Source organism: Bubalus bubalis, chromosome X (genome assembly GCF_019923935.1).
Source record: "Bubalus bubalis isolate 160015118507 breed Murrah chromosome X, NDDB_SH_1, whole genome shotgun sequence".
Classification (NCBI taxonomy): Eukaryota; Metazoa; Chordata; class Mammalia; order Artiodactyla; family Bovidae; genus Bubalus; species Bubalus bubalis.
In genome coordinates, this window is record NC_059181.1 from 84,930,401 (window position 1) to 84,958,233 (window position 27,833).

At 38.8% G+C, this 27,833-nt stretch overlaps 1 protein-coding gene across 9 annotated transcripts in view; it reads left to right on the forward strand.

The window, feature by feature from the left end:
• ACSL4 (acyl-CoA synthetase long chain family member 4) overlaps nucleotides 1–27,833 on the forward strand; it is a 78,810-nt gene that overhangs the window by 22,767 nt on the left and 28,210 nt on the right. For 2 of the 9 annotated variants that reach the window (XM_025276471.3, XM_025276472.3), the window contains exons 2-9: nucleotides 6,596–6,648; nucleotides 20,390–20,919; nucleotides 21,229–21,406; nucleotides 21,777–21,886; nucleotides 22,004–22,142; nucleotides 24,853–25,003; nucleotides 25,144–25,267; nucleotides 26,017–26,088. In XM_025276471.3, the coding sequence (XP_025132256.1) occupies nucleotides 20,569–20,919; nucleotides 21,229–21,406; nucleotides 21,777–21,886; nucleotides 22,004–22,142; nucleotides 24,853–25,003; nucleotides 25,144–25,267; nucleotides 26,017–26,088 (1,125 nt within the window). In that variant the 5' untranslated portion in view covers nucleotides 6,596–6,648; nucleotides 20,390–20,568. Of the gene's footprint in view, nucleotides 1–6,595; nucleotides 6,649–7,873; nucleotides 8,056–20,389; nucleotides 20,920–21,228; nucleotides 21,407–21,776; nucleotides 21,887–22,003; nucleotides 22,143–24,852; nucleotides 25,004–25,143; nucleotides 25,268–26,016; nucleotides 26,089–27,833 lie in introns of all 9 variants that reach the window. The other 7 variants (XM_044937189.2, XM_044937190.2, XM_006071586.4 and 4 more) reach the window with 4 other exon arrangements.

A 27,833-nucleotide genomic window follows, 5' to 3' on the forward strand; every position in this document is an offset into this window, starting at 1 on the left:
AAGCTGATATTAAATGTGAAGAAAAAAAATGACTTAAACCAGCTGTATTCTCTGACAGCTGTTAGTTTCCTTTATCCATTCCAACAGATTTTTAATGCACTTTCAAGCCAAAATAGATGCAGAGATAATAAGACACAATCCTTGCCCTATATGACCTTCTATTTATGTTTACTAAATATCAATAACCTCAGACATGCAGATGACACCACCTTTATGGCATAAGGTGAAGAGGAACTAAAGAGCCTTTTGATGAAAGTGAAAGAGGAGAGTGAAAAAGTTGGCTTAAAGCTCAACATTCAGAAAACTAAGATCATGGCATCTGGTCCCATCACTACATGGGAAATAGATGGGCAAACAGTGGAAACAGTGTCAGACTTTATTTTTGGGGACTCCAAAATCACTGCAGATGGTGACTGCAGCCATGAAATTAAAAGACGCTTACTCCTTGGAAGAAAAGTTATGACCAACCTAGATAGCATATTGAAAAGCAGAGGCATTACTTTGCCAACAAAGGTCCGTCTAGTCAAGGCTATGGTTTTTCCAGTGGTCATGTATGGATGTGAGAGTTGGACTGTGAAGAAAGCTGAGCACCAAAGAATTGATGCTTTTGCACTGTGGTGTTGGAGAAGACTCTTGAGAGTCCCTTGGACTGCAAGGAGATCCAACCAGTCCATTCTAAAGGAGATCAGCCCTGGGTGTTCTTTGGAAGGAATGATGCTAAAGCTGAAACTCCAGTACTTTGGCCACTTCATGAGAAGAGTTGATTCATTGGAAAAGACTGATGCTGGGAGGGATTGGGGGCAGGAGGAAAAGGGGACGACAGAGGATGAGATGGCTGGATGGCATCACTAACTCGATGGACATGAGTTTGAGTGAACTCCGGGAGATGGTGATGGACAGGGAGGCCTGGCGTGCTGTGATTCATGGGGTCACAAAGAGTTGGACATGACTGATCGACTGAACTGAAGTGATTAAGATAAATTCATAAATGGTATAAGGTGCAGTTAACCTAGCAGTTTGACTTAACAATTCTTCTAGAAATGTATCCTATAGAAGGGCTGGCATAAATATATTGTTAAGGGTGTTTATTGCTGTTTCTAATGATGAGAAATTAGAAAATCCCAAATACCTATCAATGGGGAAGATTGGTGAAGAAGGCAATGGCACCCCACTCCAGTCAGTACTCTTGCCTGGAGAATCCCATGGACGGAGGAGCCTGGTAGGCTACAGTCCATGAGGTTGCTAAGAGTCAGACACGACTGAGCAACTTCACTTTCACTTTTCACTTTCATGCATTGGAGAAGGAAATGGCAACCCACTCCAGTATTCTTGCCTGGAGAATCCCAGGGATGGGAGAGCCTGTTGGGCTGCCGTCTATGGGGTTGCACAGAGTCGGACACGACTGACGCGACTTAGCAGCAGCAGCAGCAGGGAAGATTGGTAAGACTTAATTTTGCCATGGCCATACAATGGAATACCATATAACTGTTAAAAATTTAAAAAGCAATAACAAAGTAGTATTATTTTAGATCTATGTATTCTGACATGGAAAGGCATGTAAGAGCCGTTTTTTAAAAAGAAAGTTGCAAGCTTGTATAGATAGTATAATTCAGTTTTTAAAAATTGTGTGTGTATTAGAATATGCTTAGAAAAAAGTCCCCAAGGGTATTCACCAAACTGTTAAAGCTCTTATTTCTAGAAGATCGAATGAAAAAGATAGTTTCTCTTGTATTTGATAATTTGTAATGTTTGTTTTTCAAGTAGCTTTTTGAGATCATGAGTATTTTATAAACACTTTTTGGTTTTAACTTTTCCATGAAGCAACATTATAGTCTATGACTAGTCTGTGACTAGTCTAGAGTCTGGAATTACATCCGTACTCTTTTCATGATAGATTCTGGGTAGTTTTACTTAGGTTATAACATTTCTTAAATAGTTTTAATGTTTACAAATCAAGTGACCCACAATCTTAGGAGCATTTAAAGCTCCTGGACCACTCATACTCAAGTATATTTTTAAAGGGAAAAGAAAAGATTCTATTGTAGCTTAGACTCTGAGCAATACCTCCGGTGATTTGACTACCTTATTACTGTCATGTAGGCATTTTAAATGAGTCATTTTCTTGTTCCTTTAGGATTTTGAAAAACTAATTTTTAAGTAAAAGCAATTTTTATTTCTGGAAACTTTGGAAGACACTAAATCAAAGAATACACAACTTAAAATTAGTAAAGCATGTAAAATTCCCCTTTAATTGTACCATGCAATAATAGCAGTAATATTTGGTGCATGTCTTGCTAATTTTTCTACGAATATGTGCCTTCTCAAATATGTAGGTATATATATATAATGATAGACTCATACATACTGTTTTGCACCTGTGTTATTTTTTATTTCAACATCTCTGACCTTTAAAATATATGCTAGCATGGCAGTTTTCATCCATTAGTATTTGCCGGTATATAAATTTTGTGTACATAGATTTATAAAACACTGTTGCTTAGGGAATTGTTTCATAAGGGACTTTCCAGGATTTACTTTTAGATTTGGACACAATGTGCGTAGGACTTTGTTAATGTTTCCCACTGTTTCCCAAAACATTGTCTTTTAAACTTACTAAGATTGGTCCTTGAGTCATTAAGGAAAGAATGATTGATCATGCCTGAAACATTTCCATCTGATGCTGTCACATTTTTAGTATATGGACTTTACTTTAGAAAAATGTTTCCAAAATATTCATTAGCACACTAACTTATTTACAGAAAGGGCAAAAACTAAACACATTAATGGTTTGTTATGAAGTCTGTCTCAAAACATGAGGTTGAACAACACTGCCTTCTATTTGTATTACTTTTTCCCTTAGTCACTCTCTTGTTAGCTGCAAGGACACTGTTACGCTCCCTGATATTTAGCGGGAAGGCTTTCTCAGAGCTGCCTCATTCCCTAATTGAAAGATGATCAACTCTAGATGCTGTATTATTCCTTTTGTTCATGCCACCAAGTGACTATAAAGTGGAAACAAACCATGGTATATGCTTCAGTCTGTTTAAAAATTTGCTATGCTAAGGATTTCCAACTTCCTTATGTTGCAAAAGCTTGCATATCTGTGAAAGTGAAAAGTATGACTCAAATTTACATTGTAATTTTAGCCAGATCATCCATATTTCTGATCATCTGTAAAGAGAACCTGCATGTTGATAATCTGTTTAGTTCTTTTATATCAGATTATTTCTTCAATTTAATAGGATGACTTTAAGAGGAGGATGCTATTTTGTAGGGAGGAGGCTAGAGAGAGAGAGAGGCGAGTGCCAGTTTTTCTGTTGTGCAGAGAAACTTAATTAGGCTCAGTTAGGAAATGTGATTCGGAGAAGGCAATCGCACCCCACTCCAGGACTCTTGCCTGGAAAATCCCATGGACGGAGGAGCCTGGTAGGCTGCAGTCCATGGGGTGGCTAAGAGTCGGACATGACTGAGCGACTTCATTTTCACTTTTCACTTTCATGCTTTGGAGAAGGAAATGGCAACCCACTCCATTGTTCTTGCCTGGAGAATCCCAGGGTCGGGGGAGCCTGGTGGGCTGCCGTCCATGGGGTCACACAGAATCGGACACAACTAAAGCGACTTAGCAGCAGCAGTAGCAGCAGGAAATGTGATTTGATTCCCTTTTATCATCTGCAAAGTAAGTAAGCTGTTGCTTACTTACTTTTAAGCAAGTAAGCAACTTACTTACTTACTTACTTACTTTTAAGTAAGCAACTTACTTTCTTACTTTTAAGTAAGCAACTTACTTTCTTACTTTTAAGTAAGCAACTTACTTACTTTCTTACTTATCATCTGTAAAGTAAGTAAGCTGTTGCTTACTTTTAAGCAAGTAAGCAACTTACTTACTTTTAAGTAAGCAACTTAAGTAAGTAAGCTGTTGCTTACTTGCTTTTTTGTGTGTGTGTGATGAAGGAAATGTCCTTTACTGAGAAAAATTATGTCTGTCTTTTGTATTAAAGAACATCTGAGAGTTACATTGTCCTGCCCAATTGATTGAGGGCTCTCAGACTGGAAATTAGCCAAAGGTTGGTATGGGCCTCTCATCCAACTGAAAGAGTTCTCTTATACTTTTGAGTATCCTCTCCAGCCTCTCTTTCTGTAGGACCAATGACCAAGTGTCAAGTCTCCTTTGGAAACTTTCTCTATGGAAATTATTTTTCAAATTACACAAACTACTGGATAGTTTTGTATCCCGTCCCCACTCTGCACCACCTATAGATGTTCATGTGATTTTATGAAAGGTTGGTTTTTTGTTGTTTGTTAGTTATCTGAATTAAGCTCTGTGTGGGGAAGGAAATACATGCATTTGTATAAGAAATATGAAGTTTTTCTTCCTCAGCGTTCTCTTTTTGAGCTCTTGGGACTTTGTTTTAATACGAACATGCAGAGATTTCCCCTCTTGGTGTTAATATCAAGTGTTAACCCTCAGGGAGTAAAGGAAGAAAATATTAAATAGTGTGTCTTTTGTTTATAAGTAATCTTAACCACTTGTGTTTGCACAGGTACTGATACTATTGCCAGAGCCCCCTTTCCTAGAGTAGATTGTGGGTATTAACTTGAAGTTGAAAAGTAGTTCTATTAAGCCAAACAATTGGCATACTTAGTTAGTGATTGATCTGGGTATAAACCTTTGTTTCCTTCACCCTCCTGATGTTAGCAAAAGAGAAAACCAACTGTTTGAGTTAATACCAGCTAGTTAGTATGTTGATTAGTTATATGGATGTTTGATTTGCAACTTCCATTGGGATGTCTAGAGTAAAAATTTTGTTTGAATGTTATTCTTATAATCATATGGAAGTAGTACCGAATACTACTGGATGGAAAGAAAACTGAAGCATAATATGATGCCCAGTCGTGTTGAAATGTAAGTAAACAGTATCTGTTACTGGAGAGCTTTATTTTACTGTTCTGAGTATTCAGATGGTAAGTTTTCTCCTGCATTTTCCAAAATAGACTAACCCTCAACTATAAATGGATCCTAAACCTTCACAGTGTATATATCTTGAAGGATGTCACAAGACTCTCTCTTTATTCATTGAAGGAAGATGAAAATTATCTCTCATTTCTACTTAGACCAGTGCTGTATTTGAATTTGGAAAGAGCCATGTATTGTTTAAAGGAAATAGTTCATTTTTAATGAGAAAATAGCTGGGTGCCTGTGGGCATTGAGGTCGGAGTTAACCAGTCAGATTGACCTACTAGTTTCCCATAGTCAGACTTTGTCTCTGAACTTGGCTCCTATCCTGACTATGGGAGAAGAGGTAGAAATAAAACCATTTACATCATGACTCCTGCTCTCTGTCATTTAAAAAACTTTAATTGTGTGTGTATATATATATATTATTGAGATATAATTAACATATAACATTGTATAAGTTTAAGATGTACAATGGGTTGATTTGATATATTTATATATTATACTGATTAATACCTTTGTATTGGCTAACAACTATCACATCATGTTAACTATCATTTCTTTTTTGTGACAAGAACATTTGAAATCTAATCTCTTAGAAATTTTGAAGTATGTAATACAGTATTGATCATAATTAATATGCTGTGCATTATAGATCTCCAGAACTTACTCAACATTCTAGTTGCAAGTTTGTGTCTTTTAACAGCATCTCCCCAATTCCTCCACCACCCCACTCAGCCCCTGATAACCAGCCTTCTAGTCTGTTTCTTTGAGTTTGACCTTTTCAGATTCCATATAAGTGATATAATACAATATTTGTCTTTCTTTGACTTAATCTAACTATAATGTCTCAGGGTCCATCCATGTTGTTGAAAATGGCAGGATTTCCTTCTTTTTATGACTGAATAATACCTCCATTGTGTGTGTGTGTGTGTGTGTGTGTGTGTGCACGCGTATCACATCTTCTTTATCCATTCATCCCTTAGCAGACACTTAGGTTTTTTCCATATCTTGGCTAGTGTGAATAATGCTTCACTAAACATGGGAAGGCATTGAAGAGATCTTCAGTATCCTGTTTTCATTTCCTTTGCATATATAAGCAGAGATGGGAATGCTGGATCATGTGATAGTTGTTTAAATTTTTGAGAAACCTCCATACTGTTTTCCATAGTGCCTGCATCAGTTTGCATTCCCACCAACAGTGCGCAAGAGGTCCCTTTTTCTCCACATCCTCACCAACACTCATTATCTCTTGTCTTTTTGGTGACAACCATTCTAACAGATGTGAGGTGAGAACTCAGTGTAGTTTTGATTTCCATTTCCCTGATGATTAGTGATATTGAGTACCTTTTTATGTACCTTATTGACCATTTTCTTTGGGAAAATGTCTATTCAGTCCTCTGCTTGTTTCTTAATCTGCCCTTTTCCCATAGGGTTTTGACTACTGTTTCTCAGAGCCAGGCTCAGTTACTTTTGTAAAACCCCAATAGTACTAGTTCTAGTCATTTTTTGTTTTTTCCTTTGCTACCTGGCTTATCATGAACTAAGGTGCACAGGTAATGCGAAAAAGCAGATGGGTTTCTTTTTAAAAAGGATCTTTTCTTATGTCACCATACACATAAATATTGTCTCTTATTGCAGATTCAAATCCAGAAAGATATACGGGTTCTTCTTAAGAGAAAAAGAGAAAATCTGTAAGTATTTGTCCTTTAAAAATTCTAAATTTGCAATCTTGTCAGCTTTTGGAGAAAGTTAAGTGACCAAACTAATAGACATTTTTTCTCTCTTTAGATTGGAAAAGCCCTGCCAATATTTATATATTAAAAAGGCATTATTTGGAAAAGTAAAATAGGAGAACTTTTTACTCTGGACAGCTTCTAAGATTTAAAACATCTGTCACTCATTTATGAATGGGGAAGTGATAATTAAAATCTAAATATAATCTCTCTTTTTTTTTTTTGAGTTTTACCAAAAAGTGGAGTCATAATTGGAGTTCCAGTTCTGACTCCTGAGGCAGTGTGTCTCTGAAAAGTTATTTAGTTTACCTTTGCCTCAATTTCTTCATCTGTAAAATGAGCTTAATAGTAAGTGTCCAGTGAATGGTTCATTAATATTGATGAAGTTGAATCTGTAGTAGTGTATACTTTCTCCAATAAATTGAAGCTTAATTTTAGTTGTTATTTCTCAAAATGATTTAAATGTATTTCTAATCTTCAAAAATCTAGGCATCAGTGCTGTCCTTCATGGAACACCTACTTTAGACTATAATATAGAATGAAAGAAATATAACAGAGCACCTACAATTATAATTTAGTGTTTGAGCCTTGGACCTTGAAAATTACCTAGTTCAGGAGTTCCCAAACATTTACTTTTAGACAGTACCCTGACCAGTGAAGACTTTTTACTGGCCCATGGTGAAGTAAGGGAAATAAGCCCCACAGGCCATGAGATTTTTAAAGCTGAACTTTTTCAATTTGAAAAATTGCTGCTTATTATAAGTTATATCCTTCTAATTTTGAGGAGTTAGACCCGTTTTGTATTTTATGAAATGTTGGTGATAGTAAATGATAGGTTTTTGTTTTTTTATGTCCATGCTTGGCCAAAAAAAAAAAAAAAATTGGCAGTTGTGTCATTGCCCTCACCATCATTCTTTGTTTATAAAACTTTTACTTGTCTATGATATCTTAAAATCTGAATCCAACTTTCTCATGTAGATGAGGAAATAGACAAGAGGTAATTTAATTTGTTCCAGGTAGTGCAGCTTGTCAAGCTGCTGAGCCAGGACCAAAGCCCTGTATACAATGCTGTCTCTCTTGTATTTCTGGTCTTCTGAGAATTGCTCTCATTATAATAGATTATGAAACTGAAACAGAAGAAATAGTAGTTTTTATGTGCTCATAACTATTTTTGAATTCCAAGTATAAAGAAATTCAGAAGACTTAATGTGCTTGTATAGCGAAGATTGCTACAGTTGACTTATTAGGCTGCATTAGAAAAATCTTGAACATGAACAAAGATTTTCATCAACAGACCAAAATTAGTTGTCTCCGAATTCAGCTACACAGGCAGCATGCTGTGCCATGATTGACAAAGGAGATAAGGTAACAGGTTTAGTGTTTCTTTTGGGAAATAGACCATAGTGCAATTGTATGGGCTGTAGGATTCAGGCTCCTATAGTTATTTATACACAGAGAATCTATTTCCTGTTTCTTTTTCCCTCTCCACCCCCACCCCACATGTCCCACACACATAAAAATTTATTGTAATTGGCCTGCAGCCCACTTAGATGTGTAAGAGAAAGAACTACCAAGGTGAAGAGCAGGAGTTTCCAGAAGCTTTAGCAAGAGTATCTGGCCAGTTCGGGAGTCAATAAACACTTTGGAGAGAGTTCTTCAATTGGCATAGTGCCTTGCCTCTCCCAAAGTACACTTCAAAATAGAAATACCTAATTCCCTTATCTCACTCACGTTCGTGAAGCTTGCATGGGTCAGGTGAACAAATGAACGTGAAGAGAGAACAGAATGGAAAATATTCCTCATCCCTAACATGGAGACATTACCTCTCAGAGTATTTTTCCATGGCTTCTTGTATTTGACTTCGTGTGGCATCCTTCTTTAGTTAAGAATTCTTTAATTTCTCAAATGTCAGAAACACCCATAATTCAGTGTGAATAATTTAACTATGTATTGCATTAATAATAATGTTAATAATAAAAATACATATTGAATTTTTTCATTGTCTTTGGAATATCCATGCCCTTTTCTTTACTAGCACTAATATTTGAGCACTATAAGATTTGAATGGTTTTTGAATTTGAATGTCTATAAGACTTCAGTCTTCAACAGATTTATCAGTCACTGAACTCTTTTATTGATCTCAGTTATAAGATATATTTGCTACTGAAGAGCAGAGTGAGGTTTTGTTGTTTTATTTTGTTTGTTATTTACCACAGTACAGTTTCACATTATGGTGGCCTGGTAGCTGAATCATAGTGACTTATTTAGCCATTTTGTAAGAAATGGTTTAAGACTACCTTGCTGCATGGCTTTTTAACAGTGTGAGTACTGGGAAACAACATTCATAGAGAACCAATCTATTAAACTGGTCCCTCCTCTAGGAAAGGCCAGAGGATAGGGCATGTAGCCAAGATGTAAGTTGCAAAATTCTCCCTGTAGAACAAAGGCTGTGGGAAATAGCACTGCAGATTAACTTTTTTTTTTTTTTTTAACCTGTGCTCAGGGTTGGCAGCTCACAGCTGTATTGATTTATTATAATTAGTAGATAAGATGATAGGAGACAGATGTATAACAAATAGCAATGATAATAGTCTGTATATTTCTCATTCAGATAACACATTTATAACTGTGAGTTAATTTGTCAGATATGTAATCCGATTGTTTTTATTAACTTATGTTAAGATCATAAAGAAAAAAATACCCAGTACACGGAAGACTTTACAGACAAAAAGTCTGCACCATGCATGATGGGCTGTTTAATGTAGCAGCAGGGTTTTGTCTAGAGGGACCTGTAGCAGATCCTCTTTAGCAGGGATTAGGGATTGGGGTTGTCATTGTTGTTGTCTGCTTCCCTTCTACAGCGCTGAACCCTTTATATTTCTCTGAACACGTAACTCCTAGAACTTAGTTTCTCTCCCATTTTTCATGATGTCTGAAAAAGTTGGATTATAACATCATGTCTTGTTGGCAGGTGCCACTTCTAGCATGATATATCCTCAAAATTCCTTATATGTAAGCTTTGGATTAAATTATATCCAACCCACTCTCAACTTTGGAAAGCTTTAAAAAATCAAGTGTGTTTTAAAAAATAAAAATCAAGTGTGTTTCAATCACTTAAAATGAGGAAGATAAATGTACTTGTACACAGTGTGTGTGAGGTGTGTAGACACAACATTGTATGAGGCTCCCACATTTCAACACATGACATCTCCTTATTTCAACATATGTAGATAGGATCCAAATTATACTATCCTATGACCTAGAAAAAGCATTATCTGATACGTACTGGGCATGTTCTTAACGCATTATGGGAGGGAACGCATGCTCGAGCAAGAAAGGGCATCTTCAACATGGCAGCTGAGGTGCTTTCTTTGCTGGGGAGAGCTGGAAAGAGACTAGCAGGATGGCGACTTCAGGAGTTAATATCCATCCAGGTGATGAAGCAAACAAGTTTGGTTCATCTTGTTTGAGATGTTACCAAAGATCAGTCATAGCTGTGAGACTCTTCTAGTCAAACTAGCTAGGCAGGCGAACAGTGTGTGGTATAGAGCATCTGTCTAGTCATCCTAGGTGTTTGCTTTTCTTTTGCTTTTTTTTCAGCTTTCAAATGTATTTATTATAATTACTGTATACTTCAAAAGTTTGACTGTATAAGCTATTTCATATTGATTAAATTGACTTACCAACTTTGAGTCACATGAGACTTACATAGAGCAGACAGATATATATTTCACATGATTATTCAGTCCTGCAAACTGTCTGAAAGCAAAAGATCATGCTAGCTACTCTTACTGCCTTTTATTTTCTTAAAATATTAACATTTAAAAAGTTTTAATGTTGAAATATAAGGTTAATTATGTTGTAATGTAGTGTCTATGAAGTTTGATTTCATTAACCAAAGCAACTCTTTTCTTTAATGGGTATATAACCTTTCTCCTATATGTTATAAAATCACTTGAAACTTTTTAATAGTGTGTGAAAGAAAATAGGAATTTTTAAAAAAGCACTCCACCCCTTTACAAAAGTCTTGATGCAATATCTATGTCAAAGTATGATCTTTTAAAGTGCGACAGGTATGCATATCTGTTTTAATCTCTTGGAATTTTTATAATTGTTTTCTGATTTAATGTTTAGTGGATACAGGCTTATCCTTTTCAGAAGGCAAATTATATCTTTATTTGGTATTTAAATTACTCTTAACTGATGTGTGATTTGAAAATGTGATTTCTTAAAGTAGCACTGACAGTTAATCATAGATTATCACATTGATATCTGTTACAAATTCATAAGGAAATATATCAAGGACAGATGAAGTATATTTGTCTCTACCATGTGTCTCAACTTGGTAGATGCATGGATCCTTGCTTGGTTTAGACCATTTTCTAAAACTTTCGAAAAAAAAATATCTTGGTATTGACTTTAGTTTATTATTTTTTCTCTTTCCTGAATGAGTGTTGTGTCACATGCTATTGGGAAAGATGATGATTTCTTTTAAATTCAGCCATTAATCAGTATGTCGCGTTTGTTTACTTTGTGTGCTGGAGCTTCATGTATTACTAATGCTTTTTGTGTTTAACCTAACTGTCTCAGAGCATTTGAAGTAACTGGAATGAAATACTTAACATTAAACTTGGCCTCAAAACAAGAAGCAAAGTAAAATTACACCTGATTTTCACTTAAACTTCTAGGACTTACTGGGCAGCTAAAGGGCTCCCCGCCCCCTGCCACTGCTATAAAAATGCCTTAGACTGTAGGACAGATCAGTGCTCAAAGTTGTCATCAGGATTTTTTCATACACAAAGTTTGTCACTCTCACCTATTTAAATTATACCAGTATGACCCAGGTCACAGACAGTACAGCTAAAAGCATGGACTTTAAAATCCAGTAGACCTGGATCAGAATCCCTACTTAGCTGTGTTATCTTGATCAAATGATATGTCTGAGACTGTTATATCATCAGTTATAAGTTACATCCCTAGTTCATTAGTATATTAGTTCAAAGAGTGTTTCTGAAGGATTAAAGGAAATAGTGTATCTAAAGGACTGAGCACAGTCCTAGCCCATAGTACAGGCTCAATAAGTGGTTATTAATCTGATTCTCGGGCTTCCCAGGTGGCTCATTGATAAAGAATCCCCCTGCCAATGCAGGAGATGCAAGAGACGCAAGTTCGATCCCTGCGTCAGGAAGATCCCCTGGAGGAGGGCGTGGCAACCCACTCCAGTATTCTTGCCTGGAGAATCCCATGGACAGAGAAGCCTAGCAGGCTACAGTCCATGGGGTCACTGAAGAGTTGGACACAACTGAGTGAGCATGCAATCCGATTCCCAAATGGAATGCTGAACATCAACAGGAATGATTCGCTATCCCCTGACTAAAGCTGACGCCCTGCCCTTTCCAGCTGAAATACAAGTGCATCATTTGATTTTAAGGAAGTGCAATTCAGAGTTCATGTCCTCTTGGTGAGACAGCAGTATCCCTCTTCATACATGACAGGACAGCATCCGTGAAAAGGCACATGATACAAATTCTATAATCCTCTTGCTTTTGTAACAACTTGTCTTTTTCCTCTGTGGAAAAGGCAGTTTGTCCAGTTTCATGTTTTCTATCAAGCAACTAAACACATGTTCAAGGTAATTACCAGGAATTTTAAGAGTATACCATTTCCTGGAGTGTTGGCATGGACAAGTGATTTTTTAAAAAGATGACTAAGATTGATTGTCTTCTGGCTATTGCCCTTTTTTTTTTTTAAATTTTATTTTATTTTTAAACTTTACATAATTGTATTAGTTTTGCAAATATCAAAATGAATCCGCCACAGGTATACATGTGTTCCCCATCCTGAACCCTCCTCCCTCCTCCCTCCCCATTCCATCCCTCTGGGTCGTCCCAGTGCACCAGCCCCAAGCATCCAGTATCCTGCATCGAACCTGGACTGGCAACTCGTTTCATACATGATATTTTACATGTTTCAATGCCATTCTCCCAAATCTTCCCACCCTCTCCCTCTCTCACAGAGTCCATAAGACTGTTCTATACATCAGTGTCTCTTTTGCTGTCTTGTACACAGGGTTATTGTTACCATCCTTCTAAATTCCATATATATGCGTTAGTATACTGTATTGGTGTTTTTCTTTCTGGCTTACTTCACTCTGTATAATAGGCTCCAGTTTCATCCACCTCATTAGAACTGATTCAAATGTATTCTTTTTAATGGCTGAGTAATACTCCATTGTGTATATGTACCACAGCTTTCTTATCCATTCATCTGCTGATGGACATCTAGGTTGCTTCCATGTCCTGGCTATTATAAACAGTGCTGCAATGAACATTGGGGTACACATGTCTCTTTCCCTTCTGGTTTCCTCAGTGTGTATGCCCAGCAGTGGGATTGCTGGATCATAAGGCAGTTCTATTTCCAGTTTTTTAAGGAATCTCCACACTGTTCTCCATAGTGGCTGTACTAGTTTGCATTCCCACCAACAGTGTAAGAGGGTTCCCTTTTCTCCACACCCTCTCCAGCATTTATTACTTGTAGACTTTTGGATCGCAGCCATTCTGACTGGTGTGAAATGTGGCTATTGCCCTTAACATACATTTCTACTTTATAGTTTCAGAGCAATCCCATCTCCATTCTTATTTCAGTCAACAAGTTTATTGAACACTTCATACACAGAGGTACAAGTGTAGGAGGATTCAGCAGCAAACAATAAACTCTGCCTCACGGAACCTTTATGTTCTAATGGAGGCCTTGAAAATAAACATGAAAGATAAAGCATATGATGTAGTAGTGTTAAGTACTAAGGAGAGAAATCAAAATGGGCTGTGATTTTGGAGTGACTGGAGAAGGCCTTGGGCTTCCCAGGTGGCTCTGTGGTAAAGAATCCACCTGCAGTGTAGGAGACTCAAGAGACCAGAGTTCGATCCCTGGGTCAGGAAGATCCTCTGGAAGAGGGTATGGCAACCCATTCCAGTATTCTTGCTTGGGAAATCCCATGACTGCAGCCTCACGACTTAGCAACTGAGCACAGAGAAGACCTTACTGAGGGAGTGATATTTGAATAAAGGCAAAAAGGAGATGAGAAAATAAGCTGGGAAGGTATCTTGGAAGAACATTCCAGGTAGAGAGAATAGCGTGTACAAGAGCCCTGAGGCAGGGTCATGCTTGTTGTGTCCCAGAAACATCAAGGAACAAGTTGGCATGGTAGCAGAAGGAAGTGGACAGTGTCGCAGATGAAGGCAGAAACTTGAGGTGGGGGACAGGTCCCTTCTCATAGATCGGAGTAAGGACTATTTTTTTCTGAATGAGTCACATGGGGATTCTTTGAAAGGTTTTGAGCAAAGGAATGGCATGATCTAGCTTACAGTTGAACTCGAGCACTCTGGCTGCTGAGTTTAGAATTTGTTATAAAGGTGGAAGCAGGGAGCTCACATTGGGTATTGCAGTTCTCCAGGTGAGAGGAGACAGTGGCTTGAGCCAGGTTGGTATGTGTGGAGGTGGTGAGAAGTAGTTAAATTTGGTATCTGTTTTGTGAGTAGAGCTGGTAGGATTTGCTGATGAATTGGCTGTGGAATTGTGAGAAAGAGAGGGGGATGAAAGTGAACCTGATTGAAGGCTTTTGGTTAAAGCAACTGGAGCTACAGAGACGGGCAAGACTGAGTGGGCTATTTGTGGAAGGATGATCAGCAGCTCAATTTCCTATTAATACATATGTATTAAATGAGTATGTAACTGATATCTAAATGGATCTGTTGAGGAAGCAGTTGGATATACAAACCTAGTGCTTAAGGGAGACCTCCAGGCTTAGCAGAGAAACTTTGGGATCATCACCATATATATGTTGTTTAAAGCTATGAGCCTAAATGAGATCACCTTGGGAGTGAGCTTAGATAAAGAAGAGGTTCAAGGACTGAACACTATAGCACTGAGAGGTCCGGGAGATGAGGAAGAAGCAGCAATGAAGATGGAGAAGGAATTGTCAGGGAAGTCGGAAGAAAATCTGAAGAATGGGTTCTCCTGGAAGCCAAGTGAAGAAGTTTCCAGCAGGAAAAGAGGGGTCAACTGGGCTAAAGGCTGATGGTGGGTCAAGGGCGGGGTGAGGCCTGAGCTTTAATTGACCTTGGGATCTGACAACATGGAAGTCATTGGTGACCTTGAGCAAAGCAATTTTGTGGAGTGGTAGGAGGAAACCTGCAGAGAAGGCAGTGGCACACCACTCCAGTACTCTTGCCTGGAAAATCCCATGGACGGAGGAGCCTGGTGGGCTGCAGTCCATGGGGTCGCGAAGAGTCGGACACGACTGAGCGACTTCACTTTCACTTTTCACTTTCATGCATTGGAGAAGGAAATGGCAACCCACTCCAGTGTTCTTGCCTGGAGAGTCCCAGGGACGGCAGAGCCTGGTGGGCTGCTGTGTTTGGGGTTGCACAGAGTCGGACACGACTGAAGTGACTTAGCAGCAGCAGCAGCAGGAGGAAACCTGAGCTTAGTGGGGTCAAAAGAAAATAGGAGATAACTGGGTGACAGGGCATGGGGACAACTCTTTAAAGGAGTCTTACAGAGAAGGAGAGGGTTTCTTAGGTGGTGCTAGTGGTAAAGAACCCACCTGACAATGCAGGAGACTTAAGAGACATAGGTTTGATCCCTGGGTTGGGAAGATCCCCTGGAAAAGGGCCCAGCAACCCACTCCAGTATTCTTGCCTGGAGAATCCCATGGACAGAGGAGCCTGGCGGACTATAGTCCAAACAGTCAGACATGACTGAAGTGACTTAGCACACACACAGAGAAGGAGAAGAAATGGAGCCACAGGCAGAGAATAAGGTACGAGAGAGGGAATGGTTTTTAAGATGAAAGAAATCATAGCCTGTTAGGATGTGGGTGGGACCAGTTCAGCAGAGCAGGAGAAATTAATGAGGCAGGAGAAGGAAGAGTCAATAGAGCAGCAGAAGAGGGGAGCCTGGTGGGCTGCTGTCTATGGAGTCGCACAGATTCGGACATGACTGAAGCGACTTAGCAGCAGCAGCAGCAGCAAGGTCTTTCTAGTCTAGACAGGGGCTTCATGCATGAGTGAAGGGGTCGGCCTTGGCTGGGAGCATCACCAACCCATCTCTAGTCATAGGAGAGAGGAGAGATGTGGCCACAGATGCGAGTAGTTGCAGAGACACTGGTGGGAGTCTGTGGATGTTCTCTTCAGACGGTTTCAGTTTTCTCAGCCAAATGGTAAGCCAGGTCAGCAGCTGAGGTTGAGGACAGTGAAGGAGACTTGGTGGTCTGAAGAGAGAAAACAAAGCATGAACCCCAGGACAGCAAGCCTGTGGATAGCCTAGGGCAGGGCAACATGGCTTCTCTGCAGCTTCAAGGGTCCATTTGAGGGAGCAGCCATGGATCTAAAGGGGGATGTTTGGCTCTGTTGGGTGTTTCTCCAGCCAAATTCAGCTGCATGGGGAAGGGTGCAGATAAGGTGGTAAACTGGATTTAACCAGGTCATGGTTTAGCCGAGTGAGTACACCGAAGTGGGAGAGGGGCAAGAGGGTTGAGAGTGTATTCCAGGGACCAATACCACACACCCATGGAAGTGAAGCTGGATCAGACAGAGGACTTTCCCAACAGTGCCATGAAGTAGATGGCAAGCAAGTAGAACACAAGCAGTATTCCCGATTGCACATGATGCCGCTGGTACAGAGCTTTACGTGAGAGGTCGTATATCTTGTCCAGAGTCACATTTAAGAGCAGATACTGAGTTGAGAAGCCAGATCTCCTTTGATTAGGGTGTTTACCACCCAACCTATCATTAGGCTTTCTTCTAATATAATAGCAGGGTGTTTAATCTTAAGTTCCAAATCACTATACACATGTGTCTCTTATAGTGACATTCTAGTAGCATTGACTCTGAAATAATATGACTTAGATCACAAAAGGGGACCAGCACTTTAAAAGCAGAAAGCTCAAAAGCCTCTGCCATGCTGCTTGCTGTTTTCTGATACATCCTGCAGTTCTGCCGCCAGCCATTCCCCAGAGTCCATGAGGACCATCCTCATTTCCCAGTCTTTGTCCTCTCCTTTTGAAAATGTTCCCATCCTTTACACCAACCCAAAATACTGTGCTTTTTTTGTGAAACCTTCCTAGATAGTTCTCCTTCCTCCTCCATCTCTCCCCTGTCCCCTAAACTGGGTGCAATTTCATCCCTTTTTTGAATACCTTTTGTTCTTGCTTCTCTGATGGGATCTATCATAGTCTACTGTATATGTTTGTGAACTCATCTCCCTGCCCCCTACCATACATATGGACATGCAGATGTGCATGCAAAGGATTGAGAGCATGTTTTACTCATCTTTGTATTATGTACTCAAAACATACATAGTAGGTGTTCAAATTTTTTAAAAAAATTAATTTATCAGCAGACTGTGTGTAATGCTGGAAAATTTTTGATACAGAAGGATTTTTAAATGATAGGCCAAAGTGAGCAGAGGCTGCCTGGGAGCAGGGGGTGCTTGAAAGAGCACCAAACTTGGGGACAGACCTCGGGTGCAATTTGCACTGTCACTCATTCACTTCCCTTGGAGATGAAAGATCAGACAGCATCAGTGGCTCAAATACTCAGCTGAAATGGAGGTTCCATAGAGTCCCTTCAGGTGCTTACACAGCTTCCCCAACTGAAGCAACTCTGCTTTTTTCTTTTATCTATACTTGTGTTTCCATGTGCATATAAGATTTTATTCAAATGAGTGACCCATACCCACCCCATGCCCCCAGCCTCAGCACCACCAGAAAAAATTAGAAAACTTCTAAACTAAATGATCTCTCTTTACCTCAGTGTTCTTTGAGCCTTGTGGGGTGTGTGTGTGTGTGTGTGTGTGTGTGTGTGTGTGTACTATAAGGATTAAGTAGATGTTTCCCTACCTCTAAGACTTAAGGGAAGTCTGTGTAAAAAATTAAGTGTATATAACAAAACAATTGACTGAAAAGCATGCAGCACAGTTTAAATCCAGCTAGTTTGTAATATTGTCAAAAGCTGTCTTCTGCTTCTTCAGTCCCATTTTTCAAATGAGAATGAGGTGATACTCCCCGCTTAGGGGGATTCTATCAGTCTAAAGACTTTTGTTTGTCTTCTGGTATTGTCCCTGAGAATTTATGTATTAAAATGAGTATTTATTTTGAATTAATTTCCTTTCAGTACTTCTTTATATTATCAGTAAGGAATTATTTTTAAAACTGTGTGTGTAAGTAGACTATCATCTCTGAGTACCCTTTAGGGTTTATACAGGAGTATTATAAAATATTTGTTATAATAAAGAGGTGCTGGATTTGATAGGGTTGCAAACTACTGGTCTGTGCTGCATACTTAGATGCTTAGATGTTTAAAAATGATGACATAATCAAGGATCAGAATGAGTGGTAGACATTTCTAGTGATGTGGGAAATTAGGAAAAGGAGAGATTATCATGGATTTGGGTAGTCATGGAATGTTTGATGGAGGAGGGGATCTTGCATACTGAGGATCAGGCACTATGATAGACCCTTGGTGTATTCTATCTTGAAAAAAAAAAAAAGGATGATGAGACTTGTCAGAGAGATGGAGAAAGCAATTTCTAGGTATATTGTTGTTTAGTAACTCAATTGTGTTTGGCTCTTTGTGACCCCATGGACTGTAGGCCCTCTAGGCTCCTCTGTCCATGGGATTTCCCAGGCAAGAATACTGGAGCAGGTAGTTGTTCCCTTCTCCAGGGGATCTTCCAACCCAGGGATCAAACCCACATCGGCTGCATTGGCAGGCAGATCCTTCCCACTGAGCCACCAGGGAAGCCCTTTTCTAGGTATAGTAAAGCATAAAGTTAAAGTTGCAAGGGCCCCAGGAAATTGTAAGGGTGGTGTCAACCTTTGGTGTTCATGGATGGATTCCAGGGAACTCAGGAATTCCCTGAATTTGAGTATACCATTCTGCATATCTTTCCGAGGAGAACTGGGTTTATAGTACTCATTGAATTCTGAAAGTGGTCCATCACCCCTAGGAAGTTAAGGCCTACTGATCTAGCCAGATCTTATGCTCAGAGGCTTTGCCCAAGGTTACACAGCTAGTCAGTGACAGAGATGGGGCCTGAATCGCGGGTTGTTTCATCTGTAATTTCTTGCTCATTTCACCACGCTCAGTTGAACAACATGAATAACAGCAGAGCAGGCTTAAGGATTATGTTACCATTTTATAGTAATTGGTGTAAAAAGGCACAACTGTCTTGGGGTCAGTAGTTGATTTTCACAGGAGTTGCAGAAGGATGCACTTTGCTTTGGCCCCTCAAAGTGAGCTAATACTTTACTTTTTTCTAGTTGAAATATACTGCCACTCACCAAAATAGCTTTCTCAGCTGAAGGCAAGCTCCTGGAGAAAGATTATTCTCCGTGAGGCTGTTTCTGCAGTTCCTTTCCAGTTGGCACTGTTTTTCTGACCTGCAGTGGCCTCCAGTTTCCTGCCAAATCAAATGAAAACTACTTCGCCTGATTTGTCAGATCATGTACTACTGTGGCCTGTACTGCTGTGGCGAGTACTTTGTGCCCCAGTCAGGCGAGTGTCCTTATTATTCGCACTCATTCCTCTCCTCGAGTCTTTTCATTCCTCTCTTCATGTGGTTCCCCAGCCCAGAATGACCTCTGTCCTTTTCCTTTGTTTCCAGATCCCCAACATAAGGTCCAGCTTAAGTCTAATCTCCACAAAGCTTCCCTTTGTAACTGTGGACTATTTTGCACTTGCTCTGAACTGCTATCACATTAATTGCTTGCACTGCGCACCACAGGACTTAGGTATTTCTACAGACTCTTCATTGGAAAGAAGGTCGAGTGGTCACTTTGAGAATGGGGTTCCAGGAAGTCCAGGGTGGGACTCAGGGCACCCCCAATCCCTGCTTCAGCCAGAGCAATTCTACTTTAGTGTTTACAGATGGGAAATCTTCACTAGTGTTTATTTGATGAAATGGGTTAGCTGCTCCTTTCTCCTGCAAACAAAGTTTGAAAAACACTGGATCTATCTTGTGTGCTGATGACCTCATAACTGTTAACTCATAATGAGCAGGGGCCAGGAGACTTACACTGCCTTGGACTTAATACTGCCACTCCCAGGCAACTGGTGCAATTTGAGCACAAAACAGACATGTAGGAAATGATTTTATGATTATATTAGTCCAATTTGGGGGATAAGCGATAATGAATAGCATTACTAAAAAATTATCTTAATGAAGAACTCAGAATATTTCTGGGTTGATCATTGAGAAATAAACCAAAATTGGTGGATTTATTTCCCCTCTTTTGAAAAAGTCAAATACTATTTAAAGCTGTTCAGTTTACACGTGCATAGTGAAGAGAAACCTCAGTATTGGCATTCTCTGCTCTCCTAAAATTTAGCCAAACTTAAATATCACAGGCATGTGCTCATATAGTTGCTATAGTGTTATACAACTGACTTGTAGAGTCACGTGCAGTATACCAGATAACCTAGAAAAATTGCATCTAAAATTTATGGCCATAATGTTTTTAAAACTGGAAAAAACCAGTCTTTCAGACCAGTTATTTCTGCTTTCTCGTATCAAATCAATGCTAGAAGCTAATAAAAACCTGAGTATTTAAATCAATGGTGCTATCAACTTGTTAATACTCTTTTGTTTTTGTTTTGTTTTCCCTGCTCTCTGCCTGGTTCATTGTCTTCACCTGCAGGTGTACTTTATTGTCGGCTTCCAAAGATTACTAACTCTTTCTGTATCATTAAAATTGAACTGCCTTGACTATTCTGCTACTCTTACTGCTGCTCCCATTATTGCCTTCTTCAGCAAAATCAGGCTTTCCGAAGCCAAAGAATAACAAGAAATAAACACCATTTTAGAAGCCTTGCCACCATGAAACTTAAGCAAAGTGTGCTCACCATTATTTTGCTGCCTATCCACCTGTTAATAACAATATACAGTGCCCTTATATTTATTCCATGGTATTTTCTTACCAATGCTAAGAAGAAAAACGCTATGGCAAAGAGAATAAAAGCTAAGCCCACCTCAGACAAACCTGGAAGTCCATATCGTTCTGTCACGCACTTCGACTCGCTAGCTGTCATAGACATCCCTGGAGCAGACACCCTGGATAAATTATTCGATCATGCTGTCTCCAAGTTTGGGAAGAAGGAGACCCTGGGGACCAGGGAAGTCCTAAGTGAAGAAAATGAAATGCAGCCAAATGGAAAGGTTTTTAAGAAGGTAAAGCATTTTTGGGCTTTCTATTTTTTTTTAAGGGGAAGGTACACTTGACTATAAATCAAGTGCATTTATTTTTTTTTAATTTTATTTTATTTTTAAACTTTACATAATTGTATTAGTTTTGCCAAATATCAAGTGCATTTAAAACATGCCAACATTTCATTATAGTGCCTGTAACTAATTCTCCAAAGCTGTTCCTAGCGTCTGTGTATTCACTTAAGGGCAATTTTGAGTTCTCCCCACTGAATAGTATTTTAATTGCTTGTTTGAGCACATATGCTAATAGTACAGCATCTCTCACTCTAACAGTTAATTCTCGGGAATTATAAATGGTTGAACTATCTCGACGTGAACCGCCGAGTGAATAACTTCGGTAGTGGACTCACTGCACTGGGACTGAAGCCAAAGAGCACCATTGCCATTTTCTGTGAGACCAGGGCTGAATGGATGATTGCGGCACAGACCTGCTTTAAGTACAATTTTCCTCGTAAGTGCCTGGTGGTTTTGGAGGGAGAGAGTGGGCTGTTCTTATACATGAAACTGTCCTGAGCAGGTGTTAAGCCAGAACCTGTTGACCTTGAGAATCTTAACTGATGAATTTGTGCCCAGTTTGTGGCACTTTTAGTATTTTCTGGTTTCTTTAGGTTTAGAGAGTTAGAATCCTGAGAATTTGTAAGACACATTTGTGACTGCCAGGAAGTTTGAGGCAAAGTGGAAGGGTAAGAGCAGAGACTATGAAAGCAAAGTAGATTATAAAATATATTCATGTCTGTGAGTCTACCATTAAAAGTTGGCTGAAATAATATATCTAAGAAATGTTTATCATTTAATGTTTGTGTTTATTTTTTATTATGTAGTTGTGACTTTATATGCCACCCTTGGCAGAGAAGCTGTAGTTCATGGGTTAAATGAATCTGAGGCTACATATCTGATTACTAGTGTTGAACTTCTGGAGAGTAAACTTAAGGTAAATATGACATTTTCTTTTAATTTATGGTAGCATTTGACAGCATAGGAAAATATTCAGTAATGAAGTTGATTGCAGGCCCATATTTAATAGCTGGATTTTCCTTCTCTTCAACAGACTGCATTGATAGATATCAACTGTGTTAAACATATCATTTATGTGGACAATAAGGCTATCAATAAAGCAGAATACCCTGAAGGATTTGAGATTCACAGCATGCAATCAGTAGAAGAGTTGGGATCCAAGCCAGAAAACTGTAAGTAAAGCAAACAAATTTATTAATTGATTCAAGGCTTATTATTCCAGTACATTAAAGAAATAATACAAGTGAAAACTGTTAAGTTCTCTGATTTAAAAAAAAGGTTTGTATAACTCAATAAAAATAACTTTAAAAATGTTTAAAAACTATCAAGACCATATAATATTAAGATTTTCTCTCCCTCCTCAAAAAGGTAACCACTGTTTGAAAATTTACTAAATTACTGAGAAGTATTCAATGGTTCAGGGCTTCCCTGGTGGCTCAGATGGTAAAGAATCCGTCTGCAATGCAGGAGACCGGGGTTCGATCCTGGGGTTCGGAAGGTCCCTGGAGAAGGGAGTGGCTACCCATTCTAGTATTCTTGCCTGGAGAATTCCATGGGCAGAGGAGCCTGGCAAACTACAGTGCATGAGGTTGAAGAGAGTTGGACACAACTTAGCAACTAAGCATGCATGCATTCGATGATTCAGATTTATGGCAGCTGCTGCCAAACTTTCTTCCCTTTTTTTTTTTTTTGTTAAAAACCTACTATAACCTTCCAGTCTGAACCTCATGTAAGGGACAGATCTCAGGCCTTCCATTCAGTAAAATTTTCCTTTATTTTTTTCAGTGCTAATGCCACTGATTTTAATCATATCTCTGAGGATACAAACCATAAATAAAACCATACTTGGATTTATTCTACTACTGATATGGTAGTTGGTATTCCATTTGAAATAAGTGTGTCATATCAAAATGTCAGTTGGTCATCAGGTCAGAGAGGGTTGAACAGTTGAAATACTCCATTTAAATTATTTTCTTTCACATGTTTAATGAGAAGATCACAATACTCTGCTAGATGAGGAAGCCAAGTCTTTTATAACAGGCAGTCAGCATGCCTGCCCTTTGCTCTGAGGAAAAGTATTATCTTTATTGTACTGGACAGTGAGCATGCCTGTTCTTTGCTCCAGAGGGAGACACTTTTTCTGTCTTCCAAGGCTGTTCACTGTGGAATCATCCTTGAAAAGATAGTCCAGAATAAAGTCAGTGCCTCTGCTCACAAGATGTGCAGAAACTCAACAGACCCATGGAGAGTTGTGTCTCAACACCAGGTTGACACTGCAAGATTGGAATAAAGTTGACTGACAAGTCCTGATTGGTTGGGATTTGTTGGCATAAAACTATGGGAGGTAGGGGTCCTCATAATTTTGTGTGAGCCATAACATGATAGACCCACATATCCCACCTAGTCCACTCATCTCTACCTTCTTTTATTGTATTTTACAAATGCATCCATCCATAAATTATTAGGGGGAAAAAAGGTCCTCATAGTTTGAGAAGCACAACTCGAGCAGACAGGTTAGCAAGCTTCAACCTGCATCTGTTTCTCTAAATGAAGTTGGATTGGAACACAGTCACATCCATTTGTTTAACAACTGCCTATGGTTTCCTTCACTCTCCAGTAACAAACCTGGGTAGCTTTGGCAGAGAGACCATACGACCCTCCAAGTTTAAAATATTTACTCTGTGGTCCTTTGCAATAAAACTTGGCCGATCCCTGCTCAAGACAGCTGACTGTAATCTGTTGGGAAGACCTCTCTATTTCTTTCCCCTAATCATTCAACAAGCAGAGACGGCACTGGAGCTCAGGACACAAGATGATTAAACGTTCCTACCTGAAGGCAGACGGCAAGAAGAAACAAAGTTTAGAAACTGTTTAGATATTACCTTTGGTGGGAAATGAAGGGCATCTAAGCCCCTCTTAATTGTCTCTTTTTCTTGGTTTCCTAAAATTCCTGTTTGATTTTGATTAAAAAGAATCGAAGTATGGTCTGACCCTGATAGGGAAAGAAGCATTAATTCTGGAAGACCCAAAAGAATCCCCAATCCAGACACATACCAAATATTCTAACTACAGGCATGAGTGAGTGTGTGTGTGTGTGTGTAGCAGAGAGAGAAACAACTTCCTCTTACAGTTTTTATGTCACTGCACTTTCAGCAGTTTCAGGAAATGATTTCCTTTATAGATTTCAAGAAGCAACCATCAAAACACAGACATCATTTTGGTTTGATGTCCTTTGGATTTTACTTGCTACTTGGAATCTAATTAAAAAATATGTTAAATGTATAATGGTTATCTTATTGTTATCTTACTCAACATCCATGGTTCAATTATTTTTTAAAATAAAATTATTTTTCTAAAAATTTGAAAAAAGTCAAGTCCAGTTGGTTTTCAATCAGGAGTGTGTATGAGTGTCACCTGTGGAGCCTGTGATCCATTCCAGACATACAAAACCAGAATTTTCAGAGCTAGGGTCCAGAGATAGTATTTTATTTAAGTTGCACAGGCGATTCTTATGCCCGCCAGTGGTTAAGAACCAAAATCTAGTCCAACCATTTCATTTTAGACATGAGAAAACTGAGGCTTGAGGAGCTCACACACAGTACTCTATCGTCCTAATTCTCCAGATCTTAGATATCTTTCCACAACAAAACCCTGTAAACAGCACTGTGGAGAGGAATTAGGCTAAACATTCAGAAAATGGGCCAAATTAAGTTTGAAGTTCTCATTGCAGGTAACCAGAATTGGATAACCATTTTCTTGTTGATGATCAATAGGGAGTATTTGTTTTAAATAGTTTATCATTACACCAGAATCTAAAAATCTTATCTCTTTTTAACAGTTTAACTTTTAAACTAAAGGAAATGTGCTTTTTCATTCATTTAGTGAGCGTTTCTCCAAATAGACCAACTCCTTCAGACTTGGCTATTGTCATGTATACCAGTGGATCTACTGGCCGACCTAAGGGAGTGATGATGCATCATAGCAATTTGATAGCTGGAATGACTGGCCAGTGTGAGAGAATTCCTGGGCTGGGGTAAGAGAAAATTATTGAGTGTTCTTAGAACTAATGTTTGACATTCTCTAAACTCAGACTATAGTAAAACAATAATTGATGTTTCTAATTTACAATGTCTTTTTAAGAATGGCTAGAATCTTTCTCTTACTTTGTTTTAGACCAAAGGATACGTATATTGGCTACCTGCCTTTGGCTCATGTGCTTGAGTTGACAGCAGAGATCTCTTGCTTTACCTATGGCTGTAGGATTGGATATTCTTCTCCACTTACACTCTCTGACCAGGTGACAAGCTTTTCAGTCTATTGACATGATCATATTAAGTTACAGTGTTCGGCTGAGAATAGTTTACTAAAACATGAAATATTTTAATTCAGCTAAAACTTTCTCCTTGGCTTCAAAAATAGCTCCCATGAGCAGTATGTTGCTATAGAAAATAACCTTGAGGATTTGTTAGCATTGCTTTATCTATATATTTTAAAATTATTTTGAGACTGATAATTACTTTCATTGTCTTCAGTATTCTATCAACCAAAATGTTACCAAAATAGTATTTCTATATGATGCTAGTTGATGTTCATAGAGATGACTTTGAGATGTGGCTTTGCCTTCTGGCTGATCAAAGAAAATTAAATTTTTTTTCAGTTTTGTTTTAGTGTTTGATCTACCTTAGTTTAGGTTTTTTCACCTTTTTTTGTTTTTGTTTGAAAATGGATAGTCTGTGCTATGTGTAATATGTTATTAGTAAAAACGCTCAGTTTACCAAAATACCCCATTTTCTTTTATCCTGGATCAGAGTTTCTCCTATAAGAAAGACTGAAATGTGCTAGAAGAAATCATCTACAGGACAAAACACTAATATCCTCATACCTCAGACTTGTAGGTTATGATAGTTGGAACAGAGAACTCACAGAGCAGTATAGAGCAAATTCCATGTGTAAATGTCTGTCTTTGCTCCTGCTAATACTTAAATTATAACCTTTTTTCTGCTAAGGTTTCTTTCCTTGATCCTATTTACTTTTTGTTTACTCTAGTCCAGCAAAATTAAAAAGGGAAGCAAGGGAGACTGTACTGTACTGAAGCCTACACTCATGGCTGCTGTCCCGGTGAGTATAGCATGTCAGTGTCATCCATGGCCTGCACTTGGACTTTAAAAAAAGTAACCCTCTTAAATATTTGTCAACGTTTGTAAACAATTGTACTTTGTGGAAATTATGGTAAAATGTGTCCCTTAAAATCTTAGATAAGCATCTGGAAAAGATGAAATGGCAACCTTCTAAAGTGGATGCCTGTAAGGGTTTGCTGATTCTTGAAAATTAAGTGATGAAACTGACCTAGCTCAAATTACCTAGTCTGAGAATTGGTCATAATATTTTAAAGATAGATGACACTCCAAAGATCATTTAGTTTAGTCACTTCATTTAAAAATGAGGCAACCGAGGCTATCCTAGAAAACTGGGGCAGTGTATCCAAGGTTACAGAGCTGGTTCATGGCAGAGCTGAATCTAGAATCCAAGCTGCTGACCCTTATGGTGGCTAAGAAAGATTAAGGAAACTGTCATATGAGAGAACTCCCAGAGAAAAAAAGTTGAATTCTCAGTTCAGTTCAGTTACCAGTCATGTCTGAGACTTTGCGACCGCATGGACTGCAGCACACCAGGCTTCCCTGTCCCATCACCAACTCCCAGAGCTTGCTCAAACTCATGTCCATAGAGTAGGTGATGCCATCTAATCATCTTGTACTCTGTCGTCCCCTTCTCTTCCTGCCTTCAGTCTTTCCCAGCATCAGGGTCTTTTCCAATGAGTCAGCTCGTCACATCAGATTGAATTCTAGATATTAAAAATCTTTATGTGAAATATTGCCTTTCATAAAAATAAGATGTTACATTTTATAGCCTTGTAATGATAAATTATTAAATATTTAACAATGTTTCTAACTTGTATAGTCAAATATATTCTAGCACTTTAGGCTTTAGAAACTCCAGTGGGAGTATCACTACTGCTTGTATTATGATCAGACTTTACATCTTATCCTATTATCTTTCTAAGAATTATTTTTGCATATGGAAAGCCTGTGATTAGATAATGAAGTGTTCAGTCCAAGTTTTTCTAAGAATTACAGATGGAAGATAATTTTTTTTACCTTCAAATTACCAAAATAACCTAAGTATTAGATCAGAGTAGCATTTGCATTTTTATTTAGAAAGTGAAGTGAAGTTGCTCAGTCGTGTCCGACTCTTTGCGACCCGTGGAGCCCACCAAGCTCCTCCGTCCATGGGATTCTCCAGGCAAGAATACTGGAGTCGGTTGCCATTTCCTTCTCCAGGGGATCTTCCCGACCTAGGGACCGAACCCAGGTCTCCCACATTGCAGGCAGATGCTTTAATCTCTGCACCACCAGGGAAGCCCTTAAATACAAGCAAAGATTTCAAGGGAGGAAAGGAAGCCAGGTTGAAAGAAGAAGGGGGAGGAGGCGGTGCTGTAGAATTCAGCAAGTTTACAAACTGAAAGGAGAGTCTTCTGATTAAAAGCATAATAAAATGTTGATAATAGGTTTCACAGTACTTAACTATGTTCCAGACACTGTGCTAAGTGCTTTAGATGGATCATCTTTCTTAATCCTCCCTAACACTCTGCTGCTGTTGCTGCTGCTAAGTCACTTCAGTCATGTCCGACTCTGCTAGGTGGGTCCTTGTATAAAGAAAAAAAAAAATACTTGCCAAAGGTCACAGAGCCCATAGGTGGTAATTAAAACTTGAACTGGGATGGCAGAGACTTCTTAACCACTGTGGCTGTCTATTTGCGATTGTCTTTGGGAAACAGTATGTTGGGTTTATTACCCAGGAGTTCT